General features: G+C 41.2%; 1 protein-coding gene across 6 annotated transcripts in view; it reads left to right on the top strand.

Annotated features, from left to right (window-relative positions):
• Positions 1 to 17,879, top strand: part of Sema2a (Semaphorin 2a) — a 576,182-nt gene that overhangs the window by 541,365 nt on the left and 16,938 nt on the right. For all 6 annotated transcript variants that reach the window (XM_087357602.1, XM_022083582.2, XM_022083583.2 and 3 more), the window contains 2 exons: positions 7,988 to 8,095; positions 11,531 to 11,801. In XM_087357602.1, the coding sequence (XP_087213728.1) occupies positions 7,988 to 8,095; positions 11,531 to 11,801 (379 nt within the window). The remainder of the gene's footprint in view (positions 1 to 7,987; positions 8,096 to 11,530; positions 11,802 to 17,879) is intronic.

A 17,879-nucleotide genomic window follows, 5' to 3' on the forward strand; every position in this document is an offset into this window, starting at 1 on the left:
GGAAACTTGAAAACAACCACTTGACTTGCTGGGCAGGAAGGAAACGGAGATAGGTAGCAACACCAAAGAGTTCGACGCCTAATACATGGACTGGGTGTAATAGTCCTCTAGCCAGTTGCACCTGTCTCCGTGCAAACTGTAGAGCCCACGGACCAAACTCTTACCGCCTGCATAGATGTGTTTAGACTCCAAGCTCTGCAGGGCAGCAGAAGAAGTTGCCGCAGTAGAAGGGCGAACGCAATTGTTCTCTCCTACAGTATTTGTTTCTTCATACGTTTATATTTCTTTCGTTTATTGTATTTTTCGTCGACTCTTCTTTTCATACCTTCTACGTGTCATTAATTTCTTCTTATTTTCTTTCTTTCTCTCCCTGTTCCATTCTTTCCTCCATTTCTTGTTTCATTCTCCTTTCTTTTACATCGATCGCTTTTCTTCACCATTTTCTTCTTTCAGTGTTTCGTTACTTCTGCCACTGCTTTTTTAGGTTAATTATTTCGTACCGAACGCTGGGGTGTTGGTTCTCCTGCTTCGTATTCGAGTTCAAATTTCGGTCCGGAGACCTGCTATCTTGACTGAGGCTTTTCGTTATTTTTCTCAGTCCCTCCAAGCAAATTATGGGTACTACGTTGACCATGACAGCTTCCTTCCAAATCCTCCCAAAATATTACTGCCGTCATCTCGTCCGACACTATATAGTATAGATACTGAAAGTGTTGTTAAATAAGCAATTATAAAACAGTTTTTCTTGTTTTCATCCTCCTTTTGATTGTTTTGTCTTTTATTCCTTCTTTCGTTAGTTCCTTGTTTGGTTCTCTGTCGCTTGTTCATTTGAAATTTCGAGTATCGATTACCCAACTGATCGATATGGTCGAATTTACATTCCGATTGCTTTGTCTCCCGCTTGGATTGCACAGTCTGCTTTGTGGGCTGTGCTGTAATTCTGGACGTCATGTGAAGGACGTTTTCAGAAATACCAGTCAGTAATCGAATCCCGGCCGTTCGCTGCTGGGAGAGCAGGCTCTTCATTTACATCACTCCGATCAAGCGTGTGACTGATGAATCAACTAGGCGGATAGACTCTGGCAGGCCACTTCTCCTTAACCTAATTACAGGTAATTACTGGGTTACGGCTGCGTTAAACTTGATCTCAGGAGTTGTCTTGTTCAGCTGCAGAACTTAACGTGCACACAACCCCATAAATGTTTAGTACAGCTACATCTGAAATGGCTGTTGGGATTAATTTAGCCTGTTTATAGCATCCGCCAGTAGGACGCGTCCCCGTTCGTTTCACTGGCTTTATTGGAGCACCCCTTGCTGAAAGAACAACGGCTTGAAGCCTCCCCCGCTACCTCTGACCCGTGTGCTGTTAACATCAATAATGCAGCACAACATTCCGTTTGTTTTTAACGACGCTTTACCAACTGTATGGAATTATCAGTACCTAGGCCAGTATGCGAGGATAATATTAAAAATATATATCTTGAAATTGGATCTGAAGGTTTATGAAGGGTTGAACTTGCTTTGAATATTTTGGAATATTAGAACCCTGTGATGACAATCTGATTCCTGGAGATTCCAGATTTCCGTTTCAGTGTTTCAGATGGCACGTTAAGATGTTGACCCACCAGAATTTCTGACTTCTCCGGTTCTAGTCGATGACCAGCTTGTTATAATATCGTCACTACTCAGACACTACTATAAAATAATTTCGTTCACAAAGTTTCTCGTCTCCACATCATAGAATCTGTTTAAGGTCCTGATGATCCTTAGTTTTGTTATAGACTGTACTGTCCGTTTCATTGGGCTGTGAGAACACTGTAATAGGTGGCTCTCAGAAACTCGAAATAGTAGGAGTTAAAATACAGTGAAACAAAGCAGGTAACTTGTAAGCAAATAATTATTTCCTACAGAGGGCCGTGATGCATTTTTAATATGACAGTTGTATTTTCGCTGTTTGTTTTACCCATGCACTAACTGGCTGACGTACTCAGCGGGTTATACCTGACTATGTTTGCTTATTTATTTGTTTTCTGTCAATATTCTTGTATTTCTTTCCTTGTTCCTTCCATCCGTCTCTCTTCTTTCCTACCGCAAGTTGCAGGCGAATTGTTAGCCCTGCTTCGTGTTCAGGAGACCCTGGATTCAAATCTCGGCCTGGATATCTTATTGCCAATATGTTAAATTTTATAATGGAAGGATATTGACAGCAGTATGCTATTTTTACTGACGTTTTGCGTGATTTTATACATTCATTCCAGGAAAACCCCGAGATAGTACCTTAAATTAGGCCAGACTGCTTCTTTCAATTTATTGACCAACCATACTTTCGTTTGAGAAAAGTATACTCCGAGTTACTGCCAGCGTCGTTAAATAAACAATGAATACTTTCTAGCTTTCTCCCTTCACTTCCACTCCGTTGTTCGTTTTTGTTTTTCTTATTTCTTTAACGCTTTGAATAATAATGTTCTTATGAAGTGTTTATGTGTAGATATAAATGCGTTTTCTGAACGTGTTTTTAGTTCAAACTGTCAGTGTGTGTCGGTTCATTGCAGTGGGCCGCCAACAGGTTTGTAACGTGAGGCGATAAGAACGTTCCGACGGATGGGAAAGTGGCTCTTCGTCTTTAATGCCCCAGAATGTGTGGTATTGAAGGGGCGTTGAGCTTGTAGTTCTAAACAATTTCGAAGCTATTATAATTATTATCCCTCTACAGTTCCCCACTCCTATTGTCTGTAGGGTTGGCTGATTCCATGTCCTGGGAAATTTCGAGGAGCTTTCGATTCTAGTGGATCTATCGGGTGACTAAGTGAGGACTACCTAACTTACCAGCAATTAACTGCAAGAGTTCAGTAACTAGAGGTATATAAAGTTGTAACAATACCTGAATTTTCGCGGGCTGTATCATTCATTCAATTATCGTGTATTAGGTCCATTTGCCTGTTCCGATTGACATTTATTTCGTAATCCCAGATCCCTATAGACATTTCGAAGACTCGTTGGACTTCTGAAGTACCGCTTGATTATTCTACTGCATCAAAGTAGATCTAAGTCAGAACGCGGCACTCTTACAGAACGGGAGCTTGTTTGTTCCTCAGTGTATTTTACAACACTTCATCAACTGGATAGACGGTTGGGCGTCGAGTGGGAAAGTGGTTGTGGAAAGTTACGAAGGGTCTGATATAAAGAGTCGTCCGTTATTTTTATGGAACTGAAGTGAGTCGAATGTCATCCGGTGACTTTCAACAGCTGTCGACATTACTGATGTCACCCGGTTTGAGGCCATCTTGCTCCTGGAAACTATACCAGCGGCGTAACAACTGTTTTAACTGCTTGGATGAAAAGACCTAACGTCAACTGAAATGTGAAAATTATAATTAATGCTGAGTATCTAAGGATTTGAAAGGAGTCGACTGGCAACCTATTTTAAAATATTGCGGCGGACTTGTAGATAGGGATCAACGTTTCGGAGGAACATACTGCGTCTATCGGCCCTTATCCATTCCGGAAAAGCGCAGTTATATTCCTGACACACACGCGCTCACACAAAGAATCGTGTGTTGCATGCTGGTAGCGTGAAGCTTGTAATGTCCTGGTATGTGTTCTAATGGCTTTGCTTATCCTGGTTGATGGTTCAGTGATCGTCAATGAATTGTGACGGATACCCCACATAATTTTACAGAAAAAAGTGTCAGTAGGTGTATGGGGTGAACAAGCCGGCAGGTCCATAACCCCAATCCATCATCCAACTAGTGCTCTCAGGCGAGCTGTTCGCAGCGTCCGATGTTCCGATAACACGGGATTTGTCTAGGGCACCATCTCCACGCACCTTCACACACATCAAGATGTCGGTGGCTCAGCAACACTGTGCTACAGGGCAAAGCGAAAGTTTCTGACTTGTATTGAGAGATCGGTACACGGTTCGAATCTAGGCCATGGAAATGAATGACCTGACTTAGGCTTCTCGAAGTTTACGTCACCATCTGCGAACATCATAGCAGTAATTCAACATCTTTCATTTCCCTCCCAATCTTTTCCAGTTCATCGTAGCCTTTCTGTATTTAAATAATCAACGTACATACAGTTACACGTAACTTCAATGTAAACATAGCGTACTCAATGCGTTAAGTATGGTACGTATTTTTTATATTTTCCGACATGAAACATGCCGACGGAAAGACGGATACTAACGCACATATATGCAGATCTTCAGAGATTACTTAACTAATGGGCAGTGTCGGTAACATTTACGTATTCCTACTGACAGAATAATTGTTTTATGGGAAAACCGAAGGAGGCCTATTCAGAGAAATTCTTGTAGTGTGTGTTGTTCTTTTTCCATCACAGATGTCACCTGAACAGCCTTAGAATTAGACCCGGGTTCGGCGTCTAATCTCCTGTCTTTTCAAGTGCATTTAATAACACTTTATTTTTATCTTTCGTTTTGCAAGTCTCGGGTATTACCCTCTTTTGCACAGCAGTTTCCTCTTCGGTCCACCGTTTGATGTGACGCACCCGATTAAGGTAATCGGGTAACACGCTCAAAATTACACCGCTGTGTTGTAGCTGCATGGTGTATTTACCTTTATGTTGATTGGATCCATAGTGCCGTGAGCACACTCGTCCAGACGCCTTGATCATGCAAGCGGAAAGTTGTTGGAAACGCCACTCAGTACTCACCTTTCTAGTTGCAAACGTGTTAAAACTGGGAGTGGGGAAAATACCCGGAGCTAAAATGATGATTTTTTAGTCCATAATGAATTATCATTCTATACTGTTATTATCTGTGGTTCTACAATACTTGACAGACCTTAGTCTCAGCACATATAGGAGGTTGTTTGATCTGCGTAGACATTTGGTAGGACTCCTTGGACGAGTGATCAGTCCGTCGCAAGGCCTCTACCTATACGCGACAGCACAACACAGAAAGACGCGGACAAACATCCATGCATTGAGTGAGATTGAAACCTACGGCTCTGGTGTCCAAGCGAAGAATACCCACGTCCCAGACCCAGCGACTACTGTGACCGACATCAGTCATTCTGTCACCAAATTGTACGCTTCACGATCACAGCAAAATCTCACATCTTTGCAACACGAACAGCGGAGCGTAGGAGTGGGCTATTGTACCGATAAAGAGGGACAGGAGATAAGCACAGTTGTCAGTTGTCTATAGGGAATTAAAAGGGTTCAGGGATTACAGCTGCTTATGTTATAATTTACGTATTTAATAATATCATTTCCAAAGTCAACCTTTCGAAACGTTGTGATCTTATAATTTAGACGGTGGACAATGCTCAAAAGAAAAAAAATTCATACGTTAAAATGCAACATCGTCAGAAACCTTCAGACTTCGATTAATCGAATCTGTTATATGGAAAGAATAGAAGCAGGACACCTTCCTGAACAGATAATCGATTATACACCGAGGGGTGTAAGATCCATTGGACGTCCAAAGCTTCGTACTTATTCAGGAGAGAGACGGAATGGGTTGTGACGACGATTAGGTAATGTAGATCACAGGAAGTAAGAATGCGGTACAGCCTAAGTGCGTTTGCATTGGTTTTGACGGCAGAGTGACTGTCAAAATGTGAGCTAGAAGAAACCGACAACTTTTTGAAACTCTGCCAGTATTAAGTGCTTCAGTTCACAAGTTCCCCACCCACACCCTGATTCAACTTTTCCCCGCTTTTTTTTTCCTCGCGCATTATTGGCTTGGACTGGTTAAGTATCATACTTCAGGGCTAATGCTATATATATGTATCCTCTTCGGCAACCCATTCCCTTCTTACACTTTTCTATCTTTAATGTGTTTTTTTCTGTATTTCTATCCGTATCCCGTCATCTTTCACGGGATTTGTGATGTACCGAAGTACTTCTCTTTTGCCACTTCAGGAAACCTTTGCTCTGTCTTTTTACTTACGCCAGGTTTTGGTCTTGGAGAAATTTGTGGAAGAATGTCATATATAATTTCCCACGCGTGTTGTTAATTGGTGGCCAGTGTAGTTGTGCAAGTTTTATGGACAACATTTATGAAACATTGCTTCTGAGAAGCTAATAGTCGCTTTCCTTATCGGGAAGTTTACTGCCTTTTATATAACCCGAATATCCATTAACGTGCCCAAAAGAGTCCATCACTGAAACTCGTCCTGAGTCAGAATAGTCACTTGGTAATAACCTGTTTATATGTGATTTTGAGGTTTTCACAGCGGTGACTATGAAGATTTCTGTCTTCTGGGTTGTTGCGCTGTGCAGTCTGGTCGATGTTTACCAACGTTTCGGAGGTCATACTGCCTCCGTCATCAGGGCGGTTCTTAGTAAGAAGATTTCTGTCTTCTGGGTTGTTGCTCTGTGTAGTCTGGTCGATGTTTACCAACGTTTCAGAGGTCATACTGCCTCCGTCATCAGGGCGATTCTTAGTATGAAGATTTCTGTCTTCTGGGTTGTTGCTCTGTGTAGTCTGGTCGATGTTTACCAACGTTTCAGAGGTCATACTGCCTCCGTCATCAGGGCGATTCTTAGTAAGAAGATTTCTGTCTTCTGGGTTGTTGCTCTGTGTAGTCTGGTCGATGTTTACCAACGTTTCAGAGGTCATACTGCCTCCGTCATAAGGGCGATTATTAGTATGAAGATTTCTGTCTTCTGGGTTGTTGCGCTGTGTAGTCTGGTCGATGTTTACCAACGTTTCAGAGGTCATACTGCCTCCGTCATCAGGGCGATTCTTAGTATGAAGCTTTCTGTCTTCTGGGTTGTTGCTCTGTGTAGTCTGGTCGATGTTTACCAACGTTTCAGAGGTCATACTGCCTCCGTCATCAGGGCGATTATTAGTATGAAGATTTCTGTCTTCTGGGTTGTTGCGCTGTGTAGTCTGGTCGATGTTTACCAACGTTTCAGAGGTCATACTGCCTCCGTCATCAGGGCGATTCTTAGTATGAAGCTTTCTGTCTTCTGGGTTGTGGCGCTGTGTAGTCTGGTCGATGTTTACCAACTTTTCTGAGGTCATACTGCCTCCGTCATCAGGGCGATTCTTAGTATGAAGATTTCTGTCTTCTGGGTTGTTGCGCCGTGTAGTCTGGTCGATGTTAACCAACGTTTCAGAGGTCATACTGCCTCCATCATCAGGGCGATGAGTATGAAGATTTCTGTCTTCTGGGTTGTTGCGCTGTGTAGTCTGGTAGATGTTTACCAACGTTTCAGAGGTCATACTGCCTCCGTCATCAGAGTGATGAATTGAAAATGTGTTTGTCTTGTTTTGCCACAATAATTTTAGATTATGATATGCCCATTTTCCACCGATTTCCTCGTGTGTCCCTATCTTGCAACGGTCACCTCTCGCGTTACGTCATTCCCTTTGCCCTCTCTGTCTCCGGAGCCCTAGAATCGGAAGGCAGTCGTGCAATCGTCCCAACTACTCGCTGGAAAATTCACTCTCGACTTCCAATTTTTCGAGTCATCGAACGATCCTACCAGTACTTTTTGTATAGAAGGGTCGAAGGTCCAGGCCCGCTGTATACGGCAGAATGGATGCAGTTGAATCGATATGTGTGGACGACGGTAACAAAGGACGTCACCCTGCATGGGGAAGGCGAACGTGGGTAAAGGGTATGTGTGTGTGCGAAGTGTTATCAGCAATACTAACAGACGCAGAAGATTCTACAGTAATCCTTGGTTCTTGCTGCTGTCTCGCTAGCTTGTTAAATGCGATAAGTCCTGCAAAACGACCTCTGATCGCCTTTCTTGCGCGCGTTCGAATGTGTGGTCAGGCACATGCAGATGTTGCATTACGTCACACAGTCGAAAAGACTGAACTGAATTCTGAAGCTTCCATGCAGCAAACGTCGACAGTGAAGTTTAATGAAATGATAAAGGGATAGGAACATCTATTTGTACTTCAGCGTATTTCCTTCGGCCTATGAATTTATCTTGTCATTATGTGAGTTCTTATGGGGCACACATGGACGATACTGATGCAAACTTTGCTATGTTACAGCATTTCGACTGCAGAAACCACATCCGGGTGATACAGCCGATGGGAGATGGTGGCCGACTGTACATGTGTGGCACCAATGCGCACAGTCCGAAAGACTGGGTCATCTACGTGAGTAGTTAGCAAATTATGCTCTTATCAATATACGCTATTAGAAAAATACCCGTTGAAACTCAGCGGGGAATGAATTCCTTCATATCTTTGTGCGTTACCTCATTTTGTTCCTTTTCTTATCTATTTAATGTCTTTAGCTCCTTTTAAAGTACTTCTAAACGGTCCCTAATTATAGCTGCACTTGTAAAATATATTATAAATTAAATCTAGCGTCATTACTGAAAACTAACGTCATATATATCCTTGTGAATGTTAATTGTAATATCTCTTCCTTGTTTTTAACAATAAATGATACACCCATTACTATATTATAAATTCAAATAACTTGGTATTTATTGCAGCTGTTGTTTAGCTATTTTCACGAACACAACAAAACAAGTTTGGAAGATTTCCTCCGATTTGGTAGTTACTATTTTCTAAACGCGTTCTTCGATGCAATTTGTTCCATAAACAGGATTCTCTTGACGGCGAGTATAAGATGGTTATATCCTGGGATGTTTTGCCATGTAGTCTGCCTGATGGCTCATTATCAGGGTGACTCACCTCTGAAACGTCGGTAAACTTCTATACCAAACGGCACAGTCACAGAAGACAACCAGCCATGATCATACTCGCCGCCATGAAAGCTTTGTCTCAACAAGATTACTTTTCTTCAGTTATGTACAGGCCGGAATTTTCCGACAAATAATTTCATAGGTTGTCGTGCATAAATTAGAATTCCTTATGCTGAATGCGGATGATTATGACATCTCTTCTCTTTTAGTATATACAAAAGTGTTAATTTGTGTATTGTGAGTAAACACGTTTAGACGTGCTAGTGTTAATTAGGCATGTAGACAGTTATTTGTATTACACGACCTGAGACGTGCCGTCCCTCGGAAAACCCACTGATCTATAGAACACATACAGTAGATTGTTAGTTATGGCTGCTAATGGGACTGTATCTAGTTTTAAGCATCCACCGGTTTGTGTAACCAAACAGTAGTATAGCCAAATCATAAATGAAATACATGTAGATGTCATGTAATTGTATTTTACTGTCTATCTTATTTTTAACAACAGACATATGTACACATGTATTGCAGTCTGACGCTAAATATTGCATTAATAAAATATATTCGTGTTTTCACGTCAGGATATGAGTTTAAAACGTACTAGACGTTTGGGTAATCAATGCTCTGCTGCACTGATGTGATGTTAATTTGCATAACTTTAAATGTAAACATTTAATTTTAATTTTACTGTTGTATGTACTGCGTCTCTGGCTTGTTTAAATGAAGAAATACCATAAGAGAAGAAACGTCCGTCCAAAACTGGTGTGTTGAAATTATTATATTCTGAGTATAAACCAGGCTAGGTTGTGCGTTGTTATTTATAAATGCGTCAGGACATAGCGGTTTTAATAATTAATAAATTCATGCATGTGTTACTCCCTCTGTCAGAAACTGTAGTTCAGTCGCGTTGTATTATAAAATTCTGAAGCAGAATGTTTGTAATCAGATGCTGAGGCTAGTTTCAGTAATCCGTTACATGTAAGTAGGATCGTTCCGATTAATTTGTAAACGTTTTATCTAACTTTTGTTTTTGTGCATATTGTAGGGTAGTTGGTAGAAAGGAGAATTTCCCGCTATTAAAATTTTCTGCTGAATGTTTTTGTAGGGTCCCTTTACCCCTGTAACGAAAGATGAACAGAGGAAAACGTGGGGATACACCCATGCCTCGGATGGAATTCGAAACCACAACCAAAAGCAACTTAAAATCGACACAAATGAAAAGTATTTCTGCAAAACAAATGTGAAAATATTAATCCATTCTGGAGTCCTCGGAGGTTAATTGAATTCCTAGAACATAGCGATTCGTCAGAAGGTAATAGTCGCTTAATTGGCTAAGAAATTGCCCGTCTTTTACGGAAACGCGAAGGTTCATTAATCGTGTTCCCAAGAGCCAGCCACTGTACTCTGTCTTGAGACAGTTGGATTATAGCGAACTGGTAAAGAATTTTAAGCAGATCACTGCCTGATGTGTACACATTGTGGGCGGCTTGCATGGGATAGGAGTCTCATGGGGTTTTGGTGAGGTCGAACATCTTTTAAGTTGCGGGCGGTCCCTCCAACTACCACGTGGAATGGTGGAGTGTGCACCGCCCGGGGGGGGGGGGGAATTTGCACGTAGATGCACAAGAATGTTACTGGAATTTCCTTTAATTTGTCATCACAGTTTAATCTGCGACACAACACGATGCTGATTTGTTCTTTTCTATTATTTTAAGTCGGTTTATTTAGTTTGTACAAGTCCGAATGACTGGATGCTTCGGAATGATGAAATTGGATTGGGTTTAAAGTTGGTCGTGTCCTATTGTAAGAGAACACCTCAGCGTTTACCAGATGGTCGAGATATGAAGTAATGAAACTACAAATGTTGATGGGACAAAGTTTAGCTTTCACTTTTTACATTTTAACACTGTTATAACCTGAAATAGAATCTCCCGAAGTTGGAGGCATTGTGTTCTTCCGAAACGTTTGTGTCTGCCTTCAAGTTCATATTGCGTTACAGCCCCAGAAGACCGACATCGATGGAACAAAGGATGTTTATTGCCCTTTGAAGACCCTGTCGTTGCACGTTAACTGTAAGGCCACGTGTGGCCGAAGGCATGAGTTTGTTCGTACCTGTCGTACTGCATGGCGAGGCTCTTCTGGAAACAACTTGCAGACACCTCCATAGGACTCTGAGCGCGAAAGAATAAATAAAAGATTGAAAGTAAGCAGAAAACGTCGATGGAGAAACCATCCACTCGGAAATACGGAAGCTAGGAAGAAAGAAAAAATAAAAGAAAGGGAGATGCTTTGGTATAAAATAAACATAAGAGGGTTGTAGGAAAGGAGAGAGGGTGCAACCCTGCATTACAGCATTTGTGGTTGGTCTTGAAGTCGCAACAAATGTAAAGCACGTTCTAGAATTGATGTTGTTCTTCTGGGTTTTGGCGCCGTGTACACTTGTCGGAGGATGCCAGCGTTTCGGACAAACATACCGTCTCCATGTTCAGGGCTGAAGTTAGGATCTGCATTTTTCCACTGTGGCATGCGTAATTGTCATTGTGACTGCTTCCTTTCACACCCAGTCCAATTCATTATTCATCCTGTATTCGTTGCTCTGTACTCCGACTTACTTTCAGTCTTATTAAATAGCTACGTGGAACAGAGACATTGAGAAGCTAACAGTATGTTCAGCTGCTCAAATTTCCCCACATTTTAGGCTACTGCACTCAATACAGTGGGGTCAATGTATGTACAGTCCACGACTGTAATCTTGAGACTTGCAAGGAATGCAGGAAGTCCGTAGCGTTAAAGGCTCGTTCCTCCTTCACCCCACTTCCTCACCCCGCAAGTCTCAAGATTACAGTCGCGGACTGTACGCTGTGTACGTGTGTTGCAGTCGAACCTGACTCATCTTCCTCGCCACGAGTATGTTCCTGGAGTTGGTGTGGGAGTTGCGAAGTGTCCGTTTGATCCTGCCGACAACTCGACAGCTCTGTGGGTGGAGAAGGGAAACCCGGGGGAGTTACCAGGCCTTTACAGTGGTACGAATGCAGAATTCACCAAAGCAGACACCGTCATCTTCCGCACTGACCTCCACAATCTGACCACAGGGAGACGCGAGTACAGCTTCAAGAGGACACTGAAATACGACTCCAAGTGGCTGGACAGTGAGTACAGATTACAAGTGTTTCTTTACAGAGAGTTGTGGACTCCGTTGTTTGTAACATGTCACTTGGCCAAAATTGGTAGATAATATTGAAGTGGATGTTAATGTATAATGGAGTGTAAGGGTGTGAATGTTGTTTAAATTGACTCAGGATCGGGTTCAGTAACGTAGTGTTTCTCAGCAGGGGTTCGAAAGTTGTGCCTGAGGGGTCCGTGAATTGAGTAAATTCTAATATTTTGTACATTTTTGACGCTGTATTAATTTTTAAGTGCTTTATATCGCACGTTTTACTACCAGATGCCCGAATATAAGGTACTATCCCAGCATTTTTCCTGGAGCGAGTGAAGAAAACCACAAAAAAAACCTATGATGCCGGGCTCCGGGCCGAGATTTGAACCCGGAACCTCCCGAATACGAAACAGGAGTGCCAACCACTCGACCGCGACGTTCGCTGTAGTCTGTATTCTGTTTAATCAAAATATATTACATAATTAGTGATAAGGGGATCCGGGGGTCGTAGAAAGGTTGAGAAACACTGCAATAGCGGATGCTTTCGAACACGGAGTGAATGCCTTTCCTCCGTAAAACGTGGGAATTTTCTTGACAAACTGAGTAGTCCTGTCCATATAACTTAGTTATAATACGGGCCTCAAGTTCTCTTCAGTACGGTTGTTTAACCATTGAATTTCCATTCGCCTTGAGTGCAACAAAAATTGACACCGTAGTTTGAAAATATTCCTTAGGAGCGTGATGTGACATTTTTGGGTGAATGATTTTCATATTTTCCCCCATTATTCCCCCTGAAGAAGGAATTAAAAAGAAGTGGTTTTGAAATTACTAGCGCAGGAACGAGAAACCGCGAACCCAGAAGCTGCGAAATACCGTTGCAGAAATTAATGCTACTCAATTGGGAGTGGGTGAACGTAATTGGAATTCCCTCCCTTCCCCTGCGTCGCCATGAAAGGTCGCTGCGCGCCTTGGCGGAGCCGCAGGGGTTTGGGGGAGGGGGAGGATGAGCTCAAGTCGTGTGTCATTCCTCTGTCTAATTATTGCACGATCTCTAGGGTCAACAATAGACAGTATAATGTCAGGGGTGATTTTACCCCTTCTGTTCCAGACCTGAAAACTTTTAGAGGCACACGAGAAAGACGAAACTTCGCAATTGTTTTATTTAACACCTGAGCGTACGTCCAAGGAAGTGTTGCTGATGATGACAATGAATTATTCTGTAGATTAGAGGACTAAGTTCCTGAAACTTTGCTTCTTGATAATCCAATAGCATGGGATCAGATCGGGTATGTCAAGTATTACGTGATGTACCTCACCCTCAGTGGTACTAGTTTGCTTCTTCGTTTACGTATTCGTTCATCTTAATTCTTTTAATTCTATCAATTCATTCTTATACCATTTCTTATTCAGTTCAAGAATGCACAAATCCGTGACAGCTGAAGAGCTGTAGACGAAGGAAGTCTCGTATTTAGAAACAGAATATGACAGCAATGGCATAACTGGTATTTGACAAATAAACGGAGACGGAATTGGTCCCGTATGACTGACTTTTCAATGTCAGCATTCTATAAAGCCCTTAACGGATGACCAGGTGAAAGAGGCTTCATGGTTCACTGGTGCCAAAGGAAACTCCAAGAAGTTTCAAGCGTTATACATCAATTGTTCACTTTGCTAAAAGGAACATTCACACCTAAAATACTACCGTAGACCGGACGCAACATTCGTCTCTCCATCTTCCCATCTTCTCATATACAAGAGGTTCCAGGCCATTACCGTTAATGCACTTCACTCCCACCCGCCTTAAGAAAGACGCCCTTGCTTCAAGCAAGCCGAGTCACGGTGTACTGCTTTCGTCTGTTTCTCTCTCTTTCTGCCCCTTAAACTACTTCGACTTTATTGGGATAAACTCGCATAACACGTACAAGAATTTCATAAAAGGATTCACCCGTCTCCTTCCACAGCTAGAACAAGGGATCCTGCTCTCAGAAGTAGAAATGGGAGACCATTCATGAGAAATTCGTATGCCCTCCCTCAGTCTTTCTTCTCTCAATAGGAGATAGCTGGTAAAAGACTCCTGATATAAGAACAAAACGGAGAGGAAATTAAAGACGAAGGCAAAGCGAGTAAATGACAGACGATAGGATGTGATAACTACTAAGCAGATGTGGAATTTAAAATTGAAAGGGTAGATACGTTAGTAGAGGAATAGAAATGTAGAAAGGGTCTAAACGCAAACTTAACTGTGGTATCTACTGGAAAACTACATTACTCAGGGCGAACTAAAAATATCCTAGCTTTAGTCACACATCAAGGACGATTTAGAACACTGTGTAGAGGAGAATGTTTAGAGGAAGTAACCGGGGGTTAGAGAAACGTTTATAATGAACAGGTTCGTAATTTTTACTATCCACCAAACTATTACTAGCATCTTCAAATAATTTATGCTATGAACGGGGCGTGTAGCGTACCGAACGCACGTGAATTGTAAGCCCATGGCATAAAACTTAATTTAAGTTGAGAGTGTGGGTTTTTCTTTACCATTTCTATTTTCTTATTACAAGGGGAAGCTTGGGGTTGCCTAGAAATTACGTTTTTTTTTAAAACATCGCGACACGAACCGCAATTGTTTTCAGGTGCTGTTTCCGAGTCGTAAACCAGCGTGTTCTTGCGTCTGTCTCTTAGGGCTACGTTCGTACCAAATCACTCATTTCCTTTGGCGATATTAAGACTATTAAAGTTATCTGTACTGCCACAGTTAAGCTTACAGTATTTGGACAGTGCGTTACAGCATGAAGTAGCCTCTTAAAACATTCTTCAACATAAAAAAGGGTAAATTGCTTGTATATAGTACGCTGCATTACCATACATATTATTCCCATAATACACATCGGCTGGCATGGTCTTCTCTTCTCCTGTATTTAAAGTATGCAAATTTTTGAAGGAGAAAGCGCGGGTGAATTAATGTAGTCTTCAGGCATTAAATTAACTTCCTTTTAATAACTTTTCGGTATGGCTGTCGAGGAAGAGAAAACGAAGGACTTTGGGACAGAATCGCTTTCAAATCAAAGAAGGAAGACCAACGTTTTAGCTCCTCAAAGCGAAATGTAGGTTTTTAAAGACTTAGCTTTTTTGATTCGCTATTGTTTCCAATTAATTTTAAAAATGTAATTACTGAAGATGGACTAAGCAGCTTCGATATATGAAGTGTAAGAGTCGAATATAATAACGAGCTGACGAGGATTTTTCCAGCGTGGGATTGCTGTGTGTGTCAGAAGGGGTGAGATAACGACCTCTCCATAAAAACGTAATGTGTTGTTATATGATGCACAGGGCCCTGGACTTGGAGAGCTCTTGTGAGAATTTTAATGAATCTTTGGCTACCACGCAAGATTTATATTCAGAATTTGTCTTTCTACTTTTATACGTGCATTCTCATCCTCTTCTGTATTTTGGTGTGTACTGTTCTCTCAAATTTATGGAACCAATTCATTTGGCCGTGTCATTTTACGTAGAATGTGAAATATGTTTAATTCTTCTCTGGTTGATTTCCGGTTTTCTGTTAGTTCTCACATCGTCCGTGATACCCCTCTGGAGCCACCTACTAGTACTTCAGTGTTTCTCGCGATGTTTAGGAGTCCAACATTTTTATCCGCCCAAATAATTTTGTTAGAGACTGTTCTTGCCTCAGGGTAGCCCTTCCTTTAATAATTTATTAACACTGGTTTATAAATTATTCAAATTTGCTTTAACATGCCAAAAATAAGTAGTTTTTCTCCACTCATGTAAAATGTAGCCATATAAATATGTAACAAAGCAATAAGAATTTATTTTTGTAAAATTATAAAACCATTTTATCTGAATTGAGTAGACATCGGTTATAGATATTGGTTGGCATTTTTCCAGTATTGAAAAAGTTACGACAGTGTCCCCTTAAATCCAAGTATTCTTGTGGGATATATTACCTATACTCTTATTTGTTATTTGCTCATTGAATAGGAAATCCATTTTTCAGACATGAGCCATAATAAAGAAGTATTACTTGCCACTGATAAGAATTTTCGTATAAGCAGCAAGTACGAAAGGGCATGAAACATGAGCATTTTCGCCACGTTCTGCGTGCGTAAACATTAAATTTCCAAGCTTCGCCTCGTTATCATAAACTGTAGTGACTTGTTATATTTATGGTATAGTAAGTTGATACAGTCAGCGGCGACTGAAAGTAGTTGAGGGGGTGAGGAGGGGAGTGTCTGGTCATCAGTATTCCACGCCACGATGTCGCAGTAACGTGTAATTGAATTATTGCACGCGGTGTAGGGACTTTGCAAAGTGAACCCTTCACAGCGAAACACACAGTCAACGTGTACATAGGCGCCTTTCACAGTAAAAAAACGTTTTAAATCTAGTCCGACCACAACCGGAAAACCGACAACCACGTGCTAGGTCACAGAAGAACAAAATTAAACCATCCAAGTTTTCGTAAAACATACACGAATTTCTTGAAGGAGCTTTTCATTTCGTGCTAACCATTAGCATATATCGACTTTCCTGATGCGCCCGCTGGTTAGGATATTGATGTTGCTGGTCATGTAACTTTATAGAATCTAATGGCCCGTGGTTAGCATTCGTGCTTCGTATTAGAGAAGTACCGGGTGCGAATCTCGGTTCGGGGATCGGCTATTCTGACTGAGGATTTTTTTTGTGATTTTCCGCAGTCCCTCCATACAAAATTCCGGGATGGCACCTTGAGTTAGGCCACAGTCGCTTTCCTCCACGTCTTTCGATTTTCAATTTTACACATTTCTCTATTTTTATTTCAGGCGATAAACGTTTCTATAGATGCCGGTCTTTAGTGTTGTGATGCCATGTATAGGTAGATTGCAGCGTTTCGGTGTAACATAATGTGTCAATCTTCAGGACTGAAGTTGTTTTAACCAGATGTCTAATCTAATTAATCATTATGTTGCTGTTTTACTGATACGACACTGTAATTGGGTTCGATATTCAGATTATATCAGTTCTACTACGATTTGTTTTGCCTTCAGATTATAGATTGTGCCTTTCAAGCCACGGATTAGTCTGCATTAATAAAGTTAGTATGAAAGTACTTAGCAATGTGCACTAAATACGGTGGATGATTCTTGTAAGTTAATTGGAGCATTATAACATATTTTGTTGTTACGTCAGATTAAGCAGCTTGTGTGTAAGATTCCTTTTGCATATATTAACTGGTGTGGAAATACACGCTTATTCGACCGTATTCCTCTGCCATACAAGTTTTGTGTGCTTCTAACGGAATTCCGAATGCTGTTCTTGAATGTGTTTCATAACTGCACTTGGTTTATTTTACAATATCATAATAAGGCATTTCGTCATACCTGAAGTCATAGATGAATTTCGGTATAGACTTTTGTTATTCAGTGAAGCAAATAGAAGTATTTCGTGCTCTTATAGAAACGAGAGAAAAATGTATAGACTTGTTAGAAGTTTTTATTTCTGTTTGTTGTTAGCCGATCTTAGTTAGGTAAAGGCATCCATCTCCCGTCTTTCTGGCCCATGAAAGGAATCTGGATCATACAAAACTTGCCCTGAAGATTTTAAATATTTGTTATCTTTGAAGCAACCAAAGTAGAAAAACGTACCCAGTAGAAGAATTTAAAAAAGTAGGCTTCGTAATGTCTTCTTCCGTGGTAGTCGTGGGACGCTTGTGGTGATAGAGTTGTTCTAATATTACGGAATAAAGTAAAAGTTTAGTCGGTTACGTTTAATGAATGAGGAAAGTATTCTAGTGATGAAATAAGAACACTAACTTAATGAATAAGGGTCGTTGTTGAAATGTCCTGCCTTTTATAGAACTTGAATATTTATTGCCATTTGTAAGAGTCCGCCACCGGACCAAATCTTGAGGTACGCCTTGATTATCTTTTATGCAGTTTATTATATCCCTTTTCCCTTTGGTTTTCCAACTGAATCATCGAATGCTTTTCTCATCTCCCCCCATGCCTGCTACATGGTTCTCCCAACTCATCCTCCCTGACTGGGCAAGGTAATAACACTTAAGTGAAAAGCACAA

This window comes from Zootermopsis nevadensis, unplaced genomic scaffold, assembly GCF_977971745.1.
Source record: "Zootermopsis nevadensis isolate Lab colony 2312 unplaced genomic scaffold, Znev_1.0 Znev_ptg000028l, whole genome shotgun sequence".
NCBI classification, from domain to species: Eukaryota; Metazoa; Arthropoda; class Insecta; order Blattodea; family Termopsidae; genus Zootermopsis; species Zootermopsis nevadensis.